The sequence below is a fragment of the Xyrauchen texanus genome, chromosome 16, assembly GCF_025860055.1.
Source record: "Xyrauchen texanus isolate HMW12.3.18 chromosome 16, RBS_HiC_50CHRs, whole genome shotgun sequence".
NCBI classification, from domain to species: domain Eukaryota; kingdom Metazoa; phylum Chordata; class Actinopteri; order Cypriniformes; family Catostomidae; genus Xyrauchen; species Xyrauchen texanus.
This window is the reverse complement of record NC_068291.1, coordinates 22,012,431-22,034,819: the sequence shown is the minus strand read 5'-3', so window position 1 is coordinate 22,034,819 and position 22,389 is coordinate 22,012,431. Positions and strand designations below refer to the sequence as shown.

Below are 22,389 nucleotides of genomic sequence, written 5' to 3'. Positions count from 1 at the left end.
CGGTGTATTGATAAACCTGGCCGTCGGCTGAATCTCAAGAATGGCCTGTGACGGGATTTATCTGAATCTGAAAGTATGCATCTTTCAGATCGAGAGAAATAAACCAGTCCCTCTGGCGCACATGCGCGAGGAGTTTCCTGATTGTAAGCATTTTGAGCGGTCTTTTGCAAGCACCTTGTTCAAAACCCTGAGATCTAATATTGGTCTGAGGCCGCCGTCTTTCTTGGGAACAAGAAAATAACGGCTGTAAAGCCCGACTCGCTCAGAGAGGGTGGCACTTTCTCTATGGCCCTTTTGCACAGAAGGCTTGCTATTTCTAAGCGAAGCATGCACGCTGCTTCCGTGTTCACAGTGGTTTCGAGCCGCGATCTGAAGCGAGGAGGGCGGCGATCGAACTGTAGCAAATAGCCCTGTTGTATTGTGCTTAACACCCACTTGGATATCCCTGGAATAGCTTCCCACACTTTGAAGCGTAGCAGCTAGAGGGTGAATGGCCAATTCGCTCTGATTGTCGCACACAGAGCTGAACAAAATGTGTGAGCTGCGTTTAGTGTGTTCATGCATGATTGCTCGCAGACAGCATGAACAGGCTGTTTTGTGAGTGACTTCCGATTGGAATGAATGGGGAAAGAGTCACATCTGTTACGTGATGCTAAGCATAGTCATGGCACGGGACTTACACACAGAGGAATGTTTGCTGGCCGTGTAACAGAGCGGGCAGAGAATGGAGCGCGCGACGTATTCGGTGGGCGCATTTATTGACTCTAGCGCTCGAGCGGTCCGTAACCGCTTTATGTGAGCGTGCTCTGGTGGGGACACGAGACATGCAGTGCTTGTGTGCAGAAGTGAACACTGGATTGTGGGCACATTTTCTACACATAGGGCTGGTCGTGTGACAGAGCTGCCAGAGAATGGGCGCCGCGACGCATTTGTAGGCGCCTTCATTGACTCTGATACTCGAGCGGTTCAGTAACCGCTTTATGAGCGCTGCTCTGATAGGGGCACGGGATGTGTTATGCTTGTGTGTAGGGGCGAACACTGGGTTGTGGGCACATTTTCTACACATAAGACATGTTTGCTCTTTACAAGATTTATTTGGGTCGCCGTGAAAACGGCGTTTGAGTGCAGAGCAAGCGGGCAGTGTCACCGGCTTGTTGGCTGCTAAATTCACCACTGTAGTAGCCTGAGAGAAGGGGACTGACAGGGGGCAAAGCTTTGACGGTGATCCGGCCGCGGCGGGACTGAGCCGTCGTTTGATCAACAAAGTTAGGAAGATTTCGGTTGCTCTGGTTTCAGCGTTACCTTAAATCGAGGCCCGCGGGGGGGCGGCGGTCTGCGGCGGCTGTCTGAGCGCGATCGAGGGCGGCCGCCCTGTCGACGCTGAGAAGTCTGAGATTGTTGAGCTGGGCGCTGTGAAAAGGCTCGTGCAGGAGGCTGATCACGTGGGCGGCCTGCAGAGAAGCTAGCGCGACGAGGCAGAAAGAGATTCATGGCTTGTGTGGCTTTTTGGACCTCTGAAAACCGGTCAATGATACCACTTACCGCGGAGCCGAAGAGACCGGATGGAGAGAGCGGTGCGTTGAGGAACGTAGAGCGCTCTGCTTCTCCCATGTCGGCTAGCGTTAACCACAGATGTCTCTCGGTCACAGTCAGCGCAGCCATGCACTTCCCTATAGCTTGGGCTGCAGCTTTGGTAGCGCGGAGGGCGAGGTCTGTAGCACTCCGTATGTCTGCAACCGCCTCTGGATGCCTACTTTCCTCATCCCACTCCCGCAGAAGGTCCGCTTGGAGGATCTGTAGGACGGCCATAGAATGCAGAGCAGATGCAGCTTGGTCGGCGGCGGAATAGGCGCGGCCAACACAGGCGGAAGTTGTTCTGCAGGCCTTAGACGGGAGCACTGGTTTAGACCGCCATCTCGCGGAGGGCGGGCAAAAGGTGTGCTGCTACCGCATCCTCGACCGGAGGGATGGAAGAGTAGCCCTTCTCAGTGGCGCCGTCCACCGAAGCAAGAGAGGTGGAGACGTGGGATCGGACCCTGGCCGAGAAAGGCGCGTTCCATGATTTGGAAAGCTCGGCGTGGAGTTCTGGCAGGAAGGGAGCGGCCGGGTAGTGGGTGCTGCTGGCGGCGGCTCTGTAGAAAGCAGCCGTCAAGTCTGTTGGGTGCCTGCTCAAGGGGCGGTGACCACTCGAGCCCGAGGCGGTCGACGGCCTGTGTGAGGAGGCGTGTTAGTTCCCCTTCGACTCCGGCGCGGGTCCTACTGGATTCCTGGGCCAAGGAGGAGGCGTGTGAGCCTGACCACTCCTCGCTGTCTGAAGCCATGATGGAACAGCCCTTATCCTCCGCTTCTTCGTCCGAGATGGCAGCAGAGCAGCCGCTCGGCAGCAACTGCGCGTCCCGGGTGGGCGGGGAGGGTGAAGGCGATGCTCGAGGGATGGGCTCCGGCGAGGCGGAGGCTTTTTTCTGCGCGGCTGAACGGAAAGCGGCGCGGCGGCTTCGGTCCTGAGCGCTTCGAGTCGAGCCCGCAGGGTCGACATCGGCAGCTCCTCGCAGAGATCACATCCGCCTTCGGTGAGGGCGAGCTCTGCATGCCCTAGTCCCAGGCAGAGAGCGCAGATGATGTGGCGGTCTCCGGTGCTGAGAAGAGCGCGGCATGAGGCGCAAGTGGAGCGAGGCATCTTAAAAAAGACGCTCGATACTCTTTTGTGAAGTTCTTAAGAACTAGCTTGCTTTTAAAAAGGATACGTCGCCGGATGGCGTAGCTCGCAGGACGGCTGAAGGTGGCGAAGACGGCCGGCTTCTTCGAGCGCTGTCCACGCTTGCTTGATGCCCCTCGAACGGCGACGCGGCTTCCAGTTCAGTGATGCGAAGAGCTTCGCTGAAGAGATGAAAATCGGGGTTCCAGCCTACGAACTACGCTTATATGCACTCTAGTCTATTTTGGCGGGCTTTGATGCAGTGAGCGCGCGGACGCCTCTCATTGGATGCGAGTTCGCCCAAGCTCGTCTATAGGCTGCAGCAGTTGCCGCAGAGCAACCTATGAGCTCGCTAGATAGCCCGCTCAAGGTCTGCAGCTGCCGCACTGCGATGACAATGGATACAAAAATTAAGGATAATTTTTTGGCTTCAATATCTCAGAAAAGATGAATCTTTCCCGTAGCGTAAGCTAGCTTACGCAATACGAGAGAACCTCTCGTAAGAGAACTGCATCCAACAATTTCATGGGGTCTTTAAAAGAGATTGATTTTATAAAGAAAATTCGATGTAAAATTTATACAAAATCCTAGTAGGTCTCAGGAAAGTTTGATTTAAAAAAAAAATAACAATAATAAAATACATTTGAAAAGTGCACATACACTAGGGCAGCATAATTAATTGCAATCGCAATGAAATCACAACATGAGCATGTGCAATTTCTAATATTTAAAGTAGAAATATATATATTTTTTTACTCTGAAATCTTTGATGTTTAATTTGGCATTATGATTGATGCACACATCATTTGAATGCAGATTACCAAAAAAAAAAGTACCAGTGAGAGAACAGAAAAGATCAGAAGGTGAATAAAGAATAGCACAAATTACACATGTAGGCAAATAAAAAAAATTCTCTCTGAAATGTGTTTTTGAATGTAAAATGTGTGTATACCAAAAACATCTGCCAAAATCACTATTGCAATTCCCTTTAAAGAAATTGTGATATACATGTTTGCCCATACTGCACAGCCCTAACATACACCCTGTAGTCTTTCTGCCAGAGCAAATCCAAACCTGATGTTATCTAAACCAATAAATCAAACAGATCCACATTTAAAGGAAACTTAATTACTAGCATTCAAATATACTGTTCAGCGGCAGGCAACAGTTCAGTACAATAATGCTTACAGCTCTATTCCAACGAGATTCGTAAACAACAATTAAATAAGTGAGAACAAAAAGCTATTACTTTCCACACAAGCACAAACACACCATAATCCAATGATAGCTGCATTGTAATTAGGTGAATCTGTAATTGTATTCTATCACTTAAAATACCACTTCTGAATGGCTCTTAATGTATCTGTCGTTATCTATAATTCTCACAATATTTTCTGTACAGGCTCATGCTTGTATAATGAGCTCAGAGCTCATTTCTGTATAATGTTTTTTTTGTATAAACATGTCAAAGAAAATGGTGCAAATTGTGAAAATTGTCCCTTGTGAAGTGCTAAAATTGGAATGAACAGAACATACTGTAAAGGTCAACTATATTTTTAGCCTTGAGCCAGATGAAGAGATTTTCCTTTATTGCTATCCATAAAAGCACTGAAACAACCATTTTAAATTGTTAGAAAACTTTATATTTTTAACAGAAATGCTGTGAAAGACTTCCATCACAAATGTAAACTGTGAAAATAAAGTATCTCCAAATAAATGGGCTTCAACACATTATTTACAGGAAAATGAATTGAGCACAATGCAACTCACAAACCGCTCAATCTGTTCCCTTTCCATTATGTCCACACAGCTTTGGCAGCACTTGCCAAACAGAAACATATTACTTTATTATTTTTTTAAATCACAATATCAATTGCACAATATAAATCAAAATGTTTCTCCCTTAGGCCATAAACTTTGATTTTAATCAAAAGTCAGCCAAATGACAGATGCATGCAGAGAAAAAAATGAAACACTTAAGTAATAAAGTGTCATTTCATATTACAACATCCATACTAATGGTGGACATCTGCTCAAAGCACCCAGGTTCCCAAACCATCAATCCATGGTAATATTATGCACTCTCTTCTGCCCCCTAGCAACAGCCTGGTGTACTACATTGCAATATCGCCTCATGCATTTACCTGCCAAGTGGGCCAACAGCCACAGTGAAGTTTCCTCCAAGTGTGAGATTGCCCCCTTTACTGAAAGCATCCACAGCTTTTCTCTGATTCAAGATGATGACAAAATCTGATGTCTGGTGATGAAAAAAGAGAGACTTAATATACAGTACAGCCCTGAAATATGTGGAGAGGGCCTAATTGAGAGCTATCCATTGTACTGTAGGGCATTTGCACATTATTACCACACTGACTGAATTACCACACTGATTGAAAAATCAATTAAAAGACCACTCAAAATATGTGTAAATCACATAGATAGTGGCCCAAAATGTATGCAGACACTTAAGACACACTTTAAAATGAATGCCTTTGCATTATATAATAAAATATAAAACCAAGTGGCTTTGCTTTTACTTAAAGGATTAGTTCACCCAAAAATGCCATTGTTTACTCACCCCTGTGTTGTTAAACCTGTATTATTTTCTTTCTTTTTCTTAACACAAAGGGAGAAATTGTTAAAAATGTTGTGCTCAGTGATGTCATACAAAGGCAGTTTATCGTGACCACATCTTCAAGCTTCAAAAGATTACAAAAGTATAATTCAGAAGGCCAATCAATTATTCCATGAAACTCATGATTGTTATGACAGCATACGATAAGTTTTGGTGAGAAACAAACTGAAATCTTAATATATTGTATAGTGAAAATGTTCACAGACAGTTGATCTCCTGTGCACGTTCATAATAGGGCACAAGGGCAACGGTTCACGAAGCCCCCTCGCGACATTGGGGTGTTCAAGTGAAAACTAGTTTTGTTTATCTAAAAATAGATCCCCCACAGCGATAGCAACAACAGAACACAAAATAGCTGAACAAAAACAGAGCACAGTACTAACTAAACATGTCTGAAGAGTTTGTAGTCCAAGAATTGATGCATTTCTACACCAAGCCTTATTTTTTTGAACCGAAACAGAGGCTACAGGCAGCCACACGGTGTCCTAACCTGATGGCAAATGACACGTAATAAAAGGTATTTTTTCTATGTTAATAAGAGTTTTGTCCTAACCAGCAGTGACAAGCGACAGTACATTCTATAGATCACTTGTTTTCAGCATCGTGCAGGTATCAATCAATCAAAAACTTACAAAATAAATAAAAATTAAATAAAGATGGGGGTAAAAGTGCATTAATTTTTCTACTAAACACTCTTCAGACTTGTTTATTAAGTTAGGTTCTCTGTTTTGGTGCAGCTGTATTGTGTTCTGTTGTCGCAATCGTGGATCTATTTTTAGATAAACACAACTAGTTAGCTTGACGCACCAATGTTGCGAAGGGGCTTCGTGAACTGTTGCTCTCGTGCCCCATCATCAACGTGCACAGGACATCAAATGTCCGTGAACATTTTCACCAAATACATTACGATTTCGGTTTGTTTCTCACCAAAACTTATGGGTGTCATGGAATAATTGCGTAGCTTTCTGAATTATGCTTTTGCATTATTTTGAAGCTTGGAGAGGTGGTCACTATAAACTGCCATTGTAGGACATCACTGAGGACAACTTCTACCTTTGTGTTAAGAAAAAGAAAGTCATATAGGGTTATAACAACACAGGGGTGAATAAACAAAGACTGAATTTTCATTTTTGGGTGAAAAAAATCCTTTATGAAATATAACACAAACACACATTTTAATAAAAGAAAAGAGTTTGAAATTTGATTTCAAATAATAAAACATCTGGTTGTCAAACTTTACATTGTCTAAAGTTAATGTGATGAACTACACCTGTGTTTAAAAATCAACATAACCAGTCAAATGGCAAAGAAAAGTTTGTTCTCTGAAAAGCTTTACTATCATTAGTTTGCTGACGCCACTTGTTTTAATATTTTACATTGAATGCAATGACATTCTGACATTTTTAAGTCTGACTTAAGTGTCGAAAATAAATTTTGGGCCTAATGTACAGTTCTGTGCAAAAGTCTTAAGCAAATAAAAAGTTTTATAAAACATTTGTCTTCAAATGGTTATTTATATCTTCAGCTTTAGTGTCTATAGGAACTATATTTTTAGACTCCCAAACATTCTTTTTGCAAATAGAAGAACAGGGAGCCCTGCAACAGATAGCATGGCCCCACATTTTTTATGTTTACTGGACTTAAATTGATAAATGAAAACCATTTATGGCATAATTTTTGAAGACATCCTCATTATGCAACATCTTTTTACAAGTGCCTATATCTTTTGCACAGTACTGTATATACACACACTTCACTGGATACTCAAAACTGCATGTTCTATTCTCACAACAAACATCTTTCTTTCCATGATTTTTTCTGTTATATTTATAAAAATCAGATTAAGTTTCTGTAAGCATAAGGCCTCATTATGTTGGTTAGTCAGTAAATCTGTCAATCTAACTATCCATCAGTCTGACAAGTAACCCGCCATCTATTATGCAGCCGTCACTGGTAAAATATAAAAAGTAGATTCTGTAAAAGTTTCCCAGCTAAATGTTCGTTGGTGTCAAAAGATTTGGACCGGTTTCAGACATGCTCTGGTTTTAATGCCTAAAGATAAAATCGATACTTCCTGTACTCCCTTGCTACTTATTAGGTTTGTTGCTAACTTGCTACTTTCTGAGAGACAGCGACCGCAGTGCTAACCAATGTGCCTGAAGGCTACTTGGAAAATTAATCAAGACTGTCAAGATGAACAGGCGCTCTCTACACATATGACTCATTCAGGCTGCAGCTCAAGGTCAGGAAGCAAAGTACAACTTCTCTGCCTGATGCTGACAAATGACCTCAGCTGGACCACATGCACAGTGATTTCCTGTGCCAGAGATGTGACAATCTACTCTATGCATGGAGAAATTATGAACCCAGGACTTGTGCCACAAATAGCTCCCAACAGAAAAGGACAAGGGTTTTTGCTTCTAGCTAAATGTAATTTAGGTAAAAGGTCTATTAAGTAATTCATTATGAGCATGCAATTACTTACTCATTTGCATATCACATGATTCCTGTTCTATTAACAGTCATTGTAATATATATATATATATATATATAAAATGCATTTATATATGTATGCATTGTATAAATATGTACCAGCCCAAATCTTGGTTTCTCCCAAGGGTTTTTCCACATCTACTTAAACATCTTGGAGTTTATTTGCAACCAGTTTTGCAAGACACTATTATATATAAAGATGTTTTGGAACAATATGTACTGTAAAAGTGTTATACACATTTGTTTTTAACTAAATTGAATATAAAAGTTTGCAAAAGATTGATCTTGTCTGTTGCTTAAGTGCCCATGCTTTACCAGGGAGAATCTATAATAATATATTTTCTATTGAATTAAAAAGACAAGGAAAGAGAAAAAACATGATAGCTAGGTTAGACAGGGCTAATATTTTAGTGTCTTGATATTCTTGTCTATGCATGACTCAGACAATGTCAACGGTGGCAAAAAAAAAATTTCCGGCTGGCGCTGTACTGCATGAAAAGTAATTTAAAAATTATACGTTGACGTGGCGCCGATAGTGTCTGTCTATAATGTATATAATTTATAGGCATTTTGCAGAGTGTATTCCAATGGTAATCATCTAATACGTGAATAAACATGTTGCATGTTCTTGGATACCATTGCGACAATACAATATACACTGTTGGTACTAGAAAAGGAAACTTTTCTTATGAAGCATTTATCCACATCTACTGAGGGTTAAGTAAGTAAATCTAGGCTTTCAGTTTTTATGATCATTTATTATCCTTTGAAATGTTTTAAAACCTCAATAAAAAGAACCCAAGAGGAACTTGAGCCAGATAATTTCTCATAGCTCTTTTATTTGATCTATTTTGTAAAAAACGTTTGGTATTCAGTTAACTTACCATTAAATACTATAAACCGATGCATGTTACACCAAATGTAAATAAAGTATGTTGCCATATATATGTAAAAAATGCAAAAGAACCTACCTCAAGACCAATCTCAAATCCTCCACCAAGACCAGCTATACCAATGGCTGAAGGAGCAGACCATCCTTCAATAAAGACAGTAAGCAGACAAGGTGACAACTGAACTTCAGTATTCATTTTTGAATTTGTAATAAAATATTGCAAGTCTCTTTGGACCTCTTAGAACATAAAAGGTTCAATGTTTAGGAGCACGGATGGACCACACTTTAACAATGGCACTTGAAACAATCTGGCTTTTCCATTTTTCTTTAAAATATACATTACACTAGCATGTGTCACTTTTTCCATTATAATAGCTACTGTATGAAGTTAATCACGTATATTCTAGAAATGATGACATTAGAATCATAACCATTAAACTTGCTTTTGCTTTACATAATGTAAAAATTCTGTGGGTGAAAACAAGGAACCCCTAAAATAAATTAAGGTATTGTGGCTCGAAATTACCCTTAGTTTAGTTTTAAAATGTTGCCAAGACAGCTGCCAAACATCCATTACTTCAACCCCTTAAAATTTCCCTAATTATTTAAATTGGTCTATTTTGTTTTAATAGTTTTAGTTTAGGGTTATTAAATTAAATTGAACTTGTGATATATATTTACATGAAGTAACAACCGCTTATAATTTTATGACCTCACCATGTAAATATATATGTACATATATTCTACAGTACACTAGGCCTAGGTATTGATAGAGATTTCCTGATTCAATTCCGATTTACAAGCTCACAATTTGATTCTGAATCAATATTGATTCATATGGGTATATTGCAGTTACCTAGTTAGAACCTTCTAACTAGGTACAATACAAAAAATCTCTCTCTCTCTCTCTCTCTCTCATAACAGTTAATCAGAAGGTTGCTGGTTCGATCCCGACAGCCACCACCTTTGTGTCCTTGAGCAAGGCACTTAACTCCAGGGTGCTCCGGGGGGATTGTCCCTGTAATAAGTGCACTAAGTCGCTTTGGATAAAAGCGTCAAAATGCAAAATGTAATAGTCATTAAAATGGCACCTGTAGTGAAATCTTATCCCACTGTTCACCGTTAGCCTCATAGAGAAGCAAACACGGATGCATGAACATCATTTACATTAAATGCGCCTCTACTTTAAGCTGTAAAAGGTACTACTGACGGCCAACACATTGGATTGGTCACAGAACTCTTCTAAATGTCCTGTGAAGGGGGATGCAATAACAAAGCAACAGAAAAATCCATGTTCAAAACGGTTTTCTAATTATCTCAATTCACTCATTAACCCAATTCACTTCGGTAAGCAAACTATAATTATCTTTATTTTGAGTAGTCAGGTCAAATTTGACATCAAATCGCATGCTTACGTACTTCTTGCATGTTTACATCATGCCCGTAAGCATAGAAAAGAAGGACCGGCTTGGCAGCTTCTGGCTCGTGTGTGTGGATGCAGGGGAACCAATTGCAGTCTCCAGATGGATCTCTTCAGTTAACAGTTTGATGAAGTTGTTTACTTGCTATAATGCTTAGTTGTGTTTTCTGGTAGGGTTCGAACAACCCTTGGGTTGTGTCTCATTTGTAAGTCGCTTTGGATAAAAGTGTCTGCCAAATGAATAAATGTAAATGTCTTCCATTAGGTAAGCATTTAAGTTTTCTGGTTTACTAATATTTTCTATTGTTTACTAATATTCATGAATTTTGAGGTTTGAATAACATTGCTATAGTTTGCATTTGAAGTTCCCTACGTGTGTCAATCCTCGTCTGTTCTTTTGTTTTTTTTTACAAAAAGCAAAAATCGAGGTTACAGTGAGGCACTTATAATGGAAGTGAAAGGAGACAATTTTTGGAGGGTTTAAAGACAAAAATGTGAAGCTTATAATTTTAATGAAAGCACTTAAATTAATTATTTTAAATCTTATGCATTTTTGAGCTGTAAAGTTGGTTAAATCGTAACTGTAATTTTTATTGACATTACATCATAGCAACGAAGCAAAATTGGCTATAACTTTATACAGAAAATGTTAGCAAGCGATTTAATCACACAAAAATCATGTTAACACATATGTTGTTTATGTCTTGAGGCTATACTTTTGAAACAATTAATATTTAAATGTTTTTGGAGTAGCCCCATTCACTTCCAATGTAAGTGCCTTTTTTTTTTTTTTTTTTTTTTTAAATGTAGGGACAAGTCAAAATTATTTTTTGTGGTAAATCAACATTATTCCACAAATGCTGTTCATTGGGTTTAACTTGTATTGAACCAGGAATATTCCTATAAATGTACAAAACATTACACACACCCACACCACCTTTACGTCAGTAAGGCACTAAGAAAATAAAAACGACCACTTACTTCCATCAGCAAGCCTTGCGATCACTATCCCACTGCCACCCCTTGCAGTAATCATGAAACCCGCTTTAAAGACTGACAGGATAGCCAGTCCCTCAGCCTTTGCAATGACATGGGCTGGTTTCAGTAGGTGGAAAAGAGGTAAATGACACATATTATAATTGCACTTGTGCAGGCAAACCTGTTCTAAATCCAGTTACAAGGAATGATATATCTAGGAATGCAAGATGAAATGGGTAGCCAGAGTTGATTGGAGCATTGTGTTTTTGCACATGCTGCACAGATATGGTGAAGTCACAGAGTGATTGCATTCATGTTACTTGTAGAAGACATGCATGAACAAATAATTTGCAATGGACTGGCAGAAAGACTGCTAGTCATGTTCACAGATGACATCAGTCAATAGAAATGCTAACTATGATATGTTTAATAGCACTAACAGGCTTGGCATTGCTGCTATTATTGCAATAAGATTAACCAATGCTATTAAAGGGATAGTTCAACCAAAAAAATTAAATGACTTCAATCGATATACTCCCATAACTAAAAAGGGTTTTGCTATTGCTTCCTAATTGATTCAAGACAGTAGAGAGGACAGTTACCTGGAATAAGTTTGTCAGGCCCCATTCTGTTGGATATTTCAGTGAATTCTCTGAGTATTTTAGCTGCCTTCTTGGCCTCGGACTTCAGATTAGTAGGAATCGGATTATTCACTGAAAAAAAATCAGAAGAAAAATGTAGACAATTTTCTTGCCTCTCTTGGTCTACTCATGTATTGCTCTACATCACATTCCAAAAACCTGAAACTTCATAGACCTAGCAGACTAAACCTGCGTGATGACTTGCGTCTTCCTGAATGCTTTCAATTCTATTATGTCAAAACAATTATCTTGAGGCATCTACATTACAATGATACAATATCTTACTAACCTTAAAATTATTTAAAAAATATGGGCTATTTTAAGACACCTGCTGTATGAGGTAACAGACTGGGTATGTAATCACCACAATTACCTAGTCTTGTATTAAAAGGGCTCTCCCCATTTCAGTGACGAATCATTAACTTTTTCAGTCATATGTCAAATGTCAGCATAAACAAATAGGTAATTATTTTGGTCCTGTCAAAGATAATTGTACTAATTATATTAGCCACACAGCCAGTGATTGGTGTACTTATATTCACAAACTGATGACATTGGATAAAAAATGTGTCCCTTATGAGTCATATAGTCTGAGTCACATTTGTCTCTACTCCTGATGTTACTATGTGCCCTTCAAACAACATCATAAACAAACTTACACATACTATGGCACTGCTGGGAGAATGCCAATATAGAGTATATAATCAATGTACTGTATTTAAATACATAAAACTTTTTTTTATTGGCTAAATATAATAAATAAAATAATTCAGATATTCTGATTCAAATACATTGCATTATTATGATAGATGAGTAAAGTATTGATTAGACAAATAGTGGCTTCAGAAGACAATATATAGTTTTTTTGTATTATTCCCATATTGTTTAACATGAGCCTATTTTTGGCCTATAGTCCAGAGCAATCCATTTTGCAATGAAATTCATCAATCCATCCTGTTCTCACAGGATGCGTTCTTGCATTCTGTCTGCACTATTTTTAATGTCGGTCTATGTGCATGCTTTTGGAGCATCTTACTTTGGTTGTGTCTCACTGGTTTTCACCATTTTAAACTAAAAACTACTAAAAGTAGTTTTAATTGTGCATTCTGTTGTGCTCTATCCAGCTTTCAAGAGCATGTCCAGTGTGACAGCGGCTCTCATTCTGTGGCTGTGCTCAGATTGAGCTGACTGCTCATTGGGGTTTGGTTAGGTGCATTGTCTGTTCAGCTGGCTGCGCTGACTGCCCCCTGCTGACTGTGGATTCATAAAAAATAAAAAAAAAAGTGGTACTTCAAGCTAGAATTGCTAGTAAATATGTACAGTATTACCAAATTTACATAGTGGTCAGTAGTCACAATTGTACATTTTTTTTAACGTAATTTTTTTATACATTTAATTAACTTGATAAATTGACAGCTCTTGAAAATACTTTCTCCTTTCCCACATCAATGCAGATGTGGGGAATGTTTCTGAAACATGTTGTTTGAAAACATAAATATTTTCAAGTCCAGTTGGTGGCAGGCGTGAGCAGAGCATTTTTGTTTCACCCATATTAACAGATTACAGCCTTTACATTACAAGCGAGAGTTTTGGACTGCGTTATGTATACAGTAGGGTTGCAACGGTATGAGATTTTCACGGTATGATAACGTCTCAGAAAATATCACAGCATTACACAATTACTATTATTAGTGAAAACAGAAGTGTATTTATTTATTTTTGAGCAAACACTTCATTATAAACTTGAAACCATTTATTTTATTGAAGTATGTGTAAAAAAAGTCTCCCTTTTGAAAATAAAATAAATAGAAAAAATAAGAAAGCTAACAGAATTATAATAAACAGAATTATAAACATGATCAAAAATAGCATGCAACAATAACATGTTATATAACTAAAGCATGTTAGCATAGCATGTTAAATTAACTACTAAATGAAAAATAACATCAGCTGTGTGAGCTTTTAAAGTAATGTCCTATGATTAACATATACTGAAGGTGCACAGGCTGCTCCTGTCTGTACCTTTAACTCTGTGGTTCTCAACTGGTTTTGCTTCACGACAGATTTTACATTGGAAATCAAGTGTCGATTAAACATAACCTGTATTTAATGTATCCTGGGTTGCATTTCCTTTTATGTTGCATAGTTTTGTTCATGGTTTTCCAGTACAAGGACATGCATCAAGTGACATTATTTTTGTTGATGATGTCAACAACAAAATCTACAGGAAGTTGTCTCTCCCCCTTTCAAAAATTGAAGAGAATATTTACTTATATGATCCCATTATTATCCTGTTTCTTACCTAATATTAAATATTTAAACACATATTACACAGAAGGAAAGGCTCCTCATTACCATGGTTAGGTCAGTGTGCTAGTCTTAAATAATAGTAATAATAAATTAACGTATTTATGAAAAATAAATACTAGCTGAAACACATCTTGAAACTTTAACTAAAACTGCACTGTTGATATAAAATGAGGTCTAATAGATTCTACCTTTAGATTATTTCATATGAAACTAAAACATTTTGTCAAAATATAACAGTTTCTTTTACTCATGTAAAATCCTGAAACAAATTTGTAAAGGTGATGGTGTGTAATTATTAATATTTTAAACTATTTTGGTAAAGGGGCCACATTGGGCTGTAAGTAGTGCATAGGGGGGCCACATTGTATTTCTTTTGAGATACAATGTTCTGCATTTATTTGGTTTTTGTATCTTTTAAGCCTAGAAATAGTTGTGTACTCAATTTTCTAAAATGTATCTGTGACTAGTGAGACTATTCTGCAATTGCCTAAAGTATTATATTACTCTACAAAGATAGATACTTTTCTATAAGGCATTAAAAAACCGAATAAAGGCTGAGCTTATAAATGTATTTTTTACCATCTCTACTTCCCTGTTAATTTATTATTTAATTTAACACTCTCTACATCAGGGGTCAGTTTTTTTTTTTTTTTTTTTAATGAGACTATTCTGCATTTAAGTATTATATTACTCTACAAGATAGATACTTTCTATAGGCATTAAACAATAAAGGCTGAGCTTATGTATTTTTACCATCTCTACTCTGTTAATTTATTATTTAATTTAACACTCTACATCAGGGTCGTTAACTAAAGACATTTATAGAACTTTTCATGTCTGTCGCAAAGCAGGTGAGTTTACTTGTTTTTTTTCTAAAACTTTACCTGTTTACTTGCTAAAAGTGTCATGATGCGGGTCTCCTGGATGATTTTGCCTGTTAATGATTACCCCTCCGTGTGTCAATGATGCTGAGATCTACTTTTATATTTAATTTAATAACTGAGAAGGTTTACCTGCAAAATTAGTAGCACAAAACATCACAAGCAGCCTCAAGAATGGACACAGAGTAACCGTATAACACTTTTCCTTGAGCAGAATATTACACTACAGATCGCTAAGTTTGTTCAAAAGGAGAAAGTGAGACGTGCATGGTTGCCAGATTGCACAAAATAAGTATAACTTTATGCAGAATATTTCCAATTTGAGCAAGTATAAATATCAAACTGGGGGTGTATCGTCTCTTATCTGGCAACCTTGAGCATGTTAAACGCTTGTGGAGACGCATTACGTTTACCAATACAAGTTAACTGAACTATCCAATAAAAAAAAAAAAAAACTTTTACGATAAATGAGCCGCGGGCCACATTAAACCATGTGGAGTGCCTGATCCAGCCCACGGGCCGTAAATTGCCCATGTCTGATTTAGCTGTTTGTGAGATTTTCATTAAATCTGCCTTGGCAGTCTTAAATAGTCTATCACCATGACATTGTTCTTTCTCTGCTGTCCGCGACCCAGTCCGAATAGACCAGTTGAGACCACACATGCACGCGCCGCAAGTTGACGAGTCTGACAGGCAGACAAGGAGGAAAGGAGGTGTGCACGCGCATGTGAGATTCTCCGTCCAGTTGCATTTTTAATTGTAGATAAGCAAATGTACATGGTATGATAACCGTCAATTTTCAAACCATGGTATACCGTGAAACCGGTATACCGCTGCAACCCTAGTATACAGTGATTGTTTAGAAGAGACAGACCACTGGTATTAAAATGAATGGGAGAAATTGGAACACCCAACAGATGTAGCAAAGAAAGTCCCGCCTTACAAGTAAAAGAGCCAATTACCATTTAGATACAGACATCGCCTTTCAATCAAATTGAGAATGCATATGCACATTAGATTAACCAGCTGGAGCTAAAGAAGCACAATTTATGATATTATTGATGTCAGATTTTACTATCAATTTTAAACATGTTCTTTGATAGTAATCATGTTACTAGGAGCATTCCAAAGATGGCTGCTGAGTGGACTGACTTGCCTTGAAAGGGGCTTTGATATATAGGTGAATAGTAGGCTTTGCGAAATTAAATAATCAAGATCAAGAATGTGTTTGTTTTTTTTCTCCCAATTTGGTATGCCTAATTCCCACTGTGCTTTTAAGTCCTCGTGGTCACGTAGTGATTTGCCTCAATCCGGGTGGTGGAGGACGAATCCCATCTGCCTCCGCGTCTGAGACCGTCAACCCGCCCATCTTATCATGTGGCTTGTTGAGCACCTTGCCACAGAGACATAGCGCGTATGGAGGCTTCACGGCATCCAGAGACCTGGATGGAGTCACTCAGCATGCCCTGGGTTTCGAACTAGCGAACTCCAGGGGTGGTAGCCAGCATCTTTACCACTGAGCTACCCAAGTCCCCCAAGAATGTTGATAAACAAGTACACGTGACTGCCTGCCATTGCGTTGAGAATCTAGATAACTCACAAGAGACACGTCTACTATGAAAGCCCTATACGACAACGTTGCTCAAACCCTGCTCAAGGAGTATGTGTGAACGATGATGGTATAGAAATTACACATTTCATCTTAAATTTCCTCTAAGTATAAGCCAAACAACATTTATATTATGAAGGTATTCTTTTTCAATACTACCACACCCTCTTATTTTGCGACATTAACAAATTATTCTCTATGAACAGAATTTTGAGTAATGAATCATTTAATAAAATGGGAAGATCAAACAAATTTCTGTGGTTTATCATGGGAGGTGCTTGCACATTATCACTGTCAACTAAGTCTTTCCAGTTGAAGAATTCTTGCAAAACCAGACGCATCATCAGGACAGTTCTCCTGTGCACCTGGGAGACAACTGCTTCAATGACTTCAATAATCCTAACCCATGAGTAGTAAAAGATATGCTTGCATTTCTTACACAGTCGTTGTATCAGACCCTGTTTTCCAAGGTCATAAAATGTATCCCAAGTTCAGGACATCACATGAACAAGCAGATGACTAACAAAGAAGTCATTCACTGTTGCTTCACGATATTTTTAAAGTAAAAAAGTTGGACCCAGGTCATGTCCTTTTTATTGCTCGTATCAAAACACTGAAAACGCAGTACTGCTTAAAGTGCCTACGTGACCACTATTTATTTGAAGGAACATACAAACACTGTTCTATTAATAACAGAGATTGAAAAGAACACCTCCCTGCAAATCTCTTTAAACCTCAACTGAAATATTGAACTTTGTATGCCTTGTTGTTCAAATGTTAACCCTCAAGCAAAGGCCTCAATGCAAGCCTAGCACTGTACATTGCATCAAACAGGTTGGTAATTTAATACAAAGTGCTGTTTAGTAATAATAATCTCTCATTCACATATATACATTGTAGCACTAAATGCCAGATTGTGGCTTGACACAAATCAATATTTTTCCTTTACTCCCCTTGATTTTCTGATTTAAATAGCTGTATGTCATAAATTCTACTCCGATTTGTCATAAAGAACCTGATGGTACTGGAAAAATTGGTCTGCCGACTGCCTGTTAACATAAATAAAATTCAAATTGGGAGAACCCAATGAGGTGAACGTAAGCAACTTATGTCAAAGGGAATCTCATCTATCAGATATTTTGCCAAAGCATCTCACAAAAGAATGTCTGCCTTAGTCATCACAGTATAACCTGATCTCATGACGTGGTGTTAAAGTGAATTACTAAGCACTGAGCATTCGTAATGGAATTCAATAAGATCTGGTGTGCTAGGAGCAAACAAAAACAAACAAACTAAATTTTTTGTTGCACGTGTAGATTAGTGATCTCATCTAACAGATCATATATTTACAGTATCACATAAGCATTGTTCATTTCAAACCCCTTATGTTAGCAAAACACAGATCTCATGACGCGACTTGCTGAAAAAAAATGAGACGTGACTGTAGAATGGACAAATCTGTCTGAATCTGTTCATTAACTGACAAATAAAAAATATTGCACACTAAACACAAGGACGTGACATGACACGTGAACGGCCCCCAAGTATACATCAGATAGATTTGGGGGGGTAAAAATCTTTTTTTTATCTTTGTACATTTCTGTAACATCTGATCTCCTGGGACTTTCAAGCACAACAGTCTCTAGAGTTTACTCAGTATGGTGCCAAAAACAAAAACTGGTTAGAGCTGACAGAAAGGCTACAGTAACTCAGATAACCACTCTGTACAATTGTAGGGAGCAGAATAACATCTCAAAATGCACAACACGTTGAACCTTGAGGTGGATGGGCTACAGCAGCAGAAGACCGCATTGGGCACTTTATTAGGACCATAGTGTTCCTAATAAAGTGCTAAGTGAGTGTATGCAATACTTTGAATTATTAATTGGCATACCGTGTAATTAATTTGATTACAAATTTGTATCTATTGATAGCCCTAATAATCCATTATTATATACTGTATAACATACACATTTAACTGAGACTAAATGTAGTTAAAACTTGTCTGAATGACAGAATTTGCCTGTTAGCCACCATATATTTCACAAGATAATTTATTTTGTAATATAGGTATGATCTCATCTCTGAATCAAAACATTTGTCCTATGTGCTCTACATGGTCTATTGCAATTTTAGCACTATTTGTGACTCTACACTCAGCTGCCACTGAACAAAGAGAGACTTGGGTCTTTTTCTGATTTATTTATGGTACAAGAATCCCCTTTTACTCTGCAAGCAGCCTACGGCTTTAATACATGTGCTTTTGGGTAGAAAAAAAAGGTACTATTAAAAGAAACACTGAGTAATATGAATTCAAACATTCATAGTCTTAAAAGCCAAAACTGTAATTTCACTTGAACTTTGTAACTGTAGAGCTGGAGATGAATTTTAAGGATTCTACATTTCCATTATAATATAATCAATTTCTTAGAGATATTAAAAAAAAAAAAGTATTAATAATGGGTATTTTATACACCTGTATACAATGGCTAAGAATTATTCTCCCAGATCTAACATGGAATAATAGCAACAAACCTTTTCTTGGTAAACTCACTAAGGTTTATTACCGGCCCCAGGTAACAATGGCTGATATCATTTCCCACTTCCATTTCCTCAAGTCTGAAAGACCTTAGCTGTTATACAGAGGGGGTGGACTAATAAATGCAGCTGTCATATCAAGTATAACAATGAGAATACAATTTTTGTGATTACTACTGTACAAATAAGTACTGCTTACGCAGATCTACAGGATACATTAATCTGTAATTAGTCAATAACTGACTAATATAGCAAAATAAAGCATGAAAAATGCAAATACGTGGGACAGTGCAATTATATCTTAATTTGTAGTTGGAGGAGATAATGAAAAATTATGGATGCAGCATTGATCCAGAGAGAAAGCACAAACATCTGCTCTGACGAGAGCAAATTTAAATTTTGACACAGGATTAATTTGAGAGGGTGAATTCTGCTCTGTCACTGACACTTACAGTGGGGGTCACTTTAACAGTACAGAAAAACAAAATCATCATTAGGGACTGAGAATCATTATTTAGTACTAAAGGGAAATTACTCAATTGGATTAAAGATGTTAGGAGTCGAGTTAGATGAAAGCGGGGTGATTCTGAAATGTATTCCATATATAGGGTCTAAGTTAAACAAATTATGATGGACACAATTACATTTTCTAAGTAAACCATCAGCAAAACACATTTGACAAATTAACCAACAATCAATCTTTCTATTTTTCACCTTGAACTATATGCTAACAAAGCTACTGGAATAGAAGGAACGATCCAGATAATGACGAGTAGTGAAAACAGAGTCTGCTTCAAGGTAAGGTGGAGATATTATATCTACTTTACCCACAGGGGCTAAATTAATTGCTTTTGTTGATCAAGACCGCAGACAGTCTATATTAGTATGTGTGTGACAGCCGTGATGGTTAAAAATAATACCGTCACCTGTAAATACTGGTTTAACAAAACCACAAAAAAATTAAATAGTAATATATTATTTATATATATACATATATATACATACACACACACACAGTTATGTATAAAAACTGTTTATTCTGAGCATAACCTTAAACACCCCAATGCATTAAGTGTGAAAATCTATCTTTCACAAAAATGTACCTTGGTTACAATATAGTTTTAGAAGAAAATTAAGTAAATGCACACTATTAAAGGTGCAACTTATGGCAAAAATGTAAAGAAGAAAAAAGGCTGGTACCTTGAAAAAAGCTGGTATAGCCAAAATGTTGGTAAATAAATGGGCCTGTGAGTTGTAGTTATATATTTTCTTCCCAACCACATAGTTTAAACCACAATATAGTAGTAGAAATAGTTTATTGTTATTATACCAAATCTGTGGTAAGATTTGTAGGTCCATATACAATGCAAGTGAATGGTGACCAAAAAGAAATCCATATAACTCCACTGGTTAAATCCATGTCTTCAGAAGTGATATGGTAGGTGTGGGTGAGAAACAGATCAATATAATATTTAAGTCATTTTTTTTACAAAAAAAGGCAATTGCACATCAGACGAGAAGCACCACGGCGCATCACGCTGCGGTTAGGACACGGCACAGGTATCAAACATGGCATGTCGATGAGGTTCAGGGGGTGTTCTTTCCTTCTTTAAGAATGAACAAAGTGATGTTGATGAGTTTACAGGTTCGTGCATGAAACTGGTGTAACTGTGCAAACTGAACGATAAGAAATGGCTACATTAATTATACAATATCTCTATCTGTAACATTGAATAGGTCTTTCATTCAAGCTATCAAATTACAAAAGATGTACTTGTACCTAAAAACATATTGTGTAGGCTATATGAAAGACACAATACACATACACAATATCCAGTGATGGGTAGAGTAAAAAATATATGTTGTTTGATTATGATTTGGGTCAAATTTAATGGAAAACTATGCGAGTTGCACTCTGAACGGTGAGAGTACATCCATAGAAAACAATTGTTTGGAATTTTAGAATGTGCCATGGCGTCCACCAGACGCATCCAGTGTGAGACCCCTTTAATCTCCACTTTCAGAATGAGATTAAAATGTTGATCTGTTTCTCCCCCAAAGTGAATGCACCGCTTCAAAAGACATTAAACTACTGGAGTAATATGGATTGCTTTTAAGCTGCCTTTGGTCCTTCAAAATTCTGGCCACCAATCACTTCTTTGATATACTAGATCTCATGTTCATTTATTATGATTTTACAGTTTTAAATAAATAATATAGTATCTAAGAATATAGTTACCTAATAAAAGTGTGTGTGTTATTTATTTATTTTTATCAGGAGCCATTATGCCTTTTGTGTACGACGCCCAAACAGAAACTTACATGATAGATGACAAATGTTTAATGAATGTGCTGTGATCTCTCAAACAAAAACTATACCTGGCTTGTCTGGGATTGCCTTAAAATACACGATCACATAATAGAAATGTCATTTTAACTACAAATAGGAAACAGTCGCTAAATTTATTACGCGCCTGAATGTTTAAGTCCACCACATGGAAATAAAACTAGTCACTGACTCACTTACACGTTGTTAGATGGGTTACCAACAAGGAAGGGAACATGGGAAAAATCAACTTCTCTACTTACTTTTATCACAAAGGTGTTTTCACCAGGTTCGAAGACGTCACGAAGTTTCAAGTTGAGTTTTAAGCACTCTTACCTGGCGCAGGTAAGATAGGTTACGTTAGAAGCTTCCGATACACCTGCCAAACCTGTTTACTCGTGTCTTAAAGAACCCTTAAAGTAGCCTAACTAAATGGTCTAAATATAAGCAGATTATTTCTCAGTATTTTCAAGGAATGCTGTGGATAAAGTAGCATATGTCACACGTGTAGATGCTTATTTAAAACTGTACACAAATTGAAGTTATTGTGTGTATATTTGATTCAGGCAACAATGGGACAAAGCAATGAAAAATGACGTCTGACAAAACAATTAGGACCCCTGGCGCGCTCTCGCGTACACCGGAGCGCGTTCTGGAGAATTCGTTTAGTCAAAGCAGGTACAGCAAAATGCGCGCGAAGAGACCTTTTTCACACTTCGTTTTTTTTTTTTAAACTGCATACATAACATCAAGAGAAAAGTCCACATAATCAACATTGTATAATTTCCATCTCAGATTCAAAGGATTCAGTTATTAAAATAATAAGATACAGAAAAATTAAACAAATTACAATAATAATGCCAGATTATCATAAAACAAACAAAAATAAATGAATAAACAAAGGGATAAGATGCCATTTATCTATTAATTTTGAATTTGCAAACAATATTACAAGCCCAACTTTGGGGTTT

The 22,389-nt window shown here is 37.9% G+C and overlaps 1 protein-coding gene across 1 annotated transcript in view; it reads right to left on the bottom strand.

Annotated features, from left to right (window-relative positions):
• The window catches only part of sh3yl1 (SH3 and SYLF domain containing 1), a 42,048-nt gene extending 20,219 nt beyond the window's left edge, over positions 1 to 21,829 (bottom strand). Inside the window, exons 1-5 of the mRNA XM_052146136.1 lie at positions 21,682 to 21,829; positions 11,716 to 11,826; positions 11,117 to 11,230; positions 8,795 to 8,859; positions 4,840 to 4,952 (exon numbers count right to left, since the gene is read on the bottom strand). Coding sequence (XP_052002096.1) covers positions 4,840 to 4,952; positions 8,795 to 8,859; positions 11,117 to 11,230; positions 11,716 to 11,826; position 21,682 — 404 coding nt within the window. The 5' untranslated portion in view covers positions 21,683 to 21,829. The remainder of the gene's footprint in view (positions 1 to 4,839; positions 4,953 to 8,794; positions 8,860 to 11,116; positions 11,231 to 11,715; positions 11,827 to 21,681) is intronic.
• Positions 21,830 to 22,389: the final 560 nt, after the last annotated feature.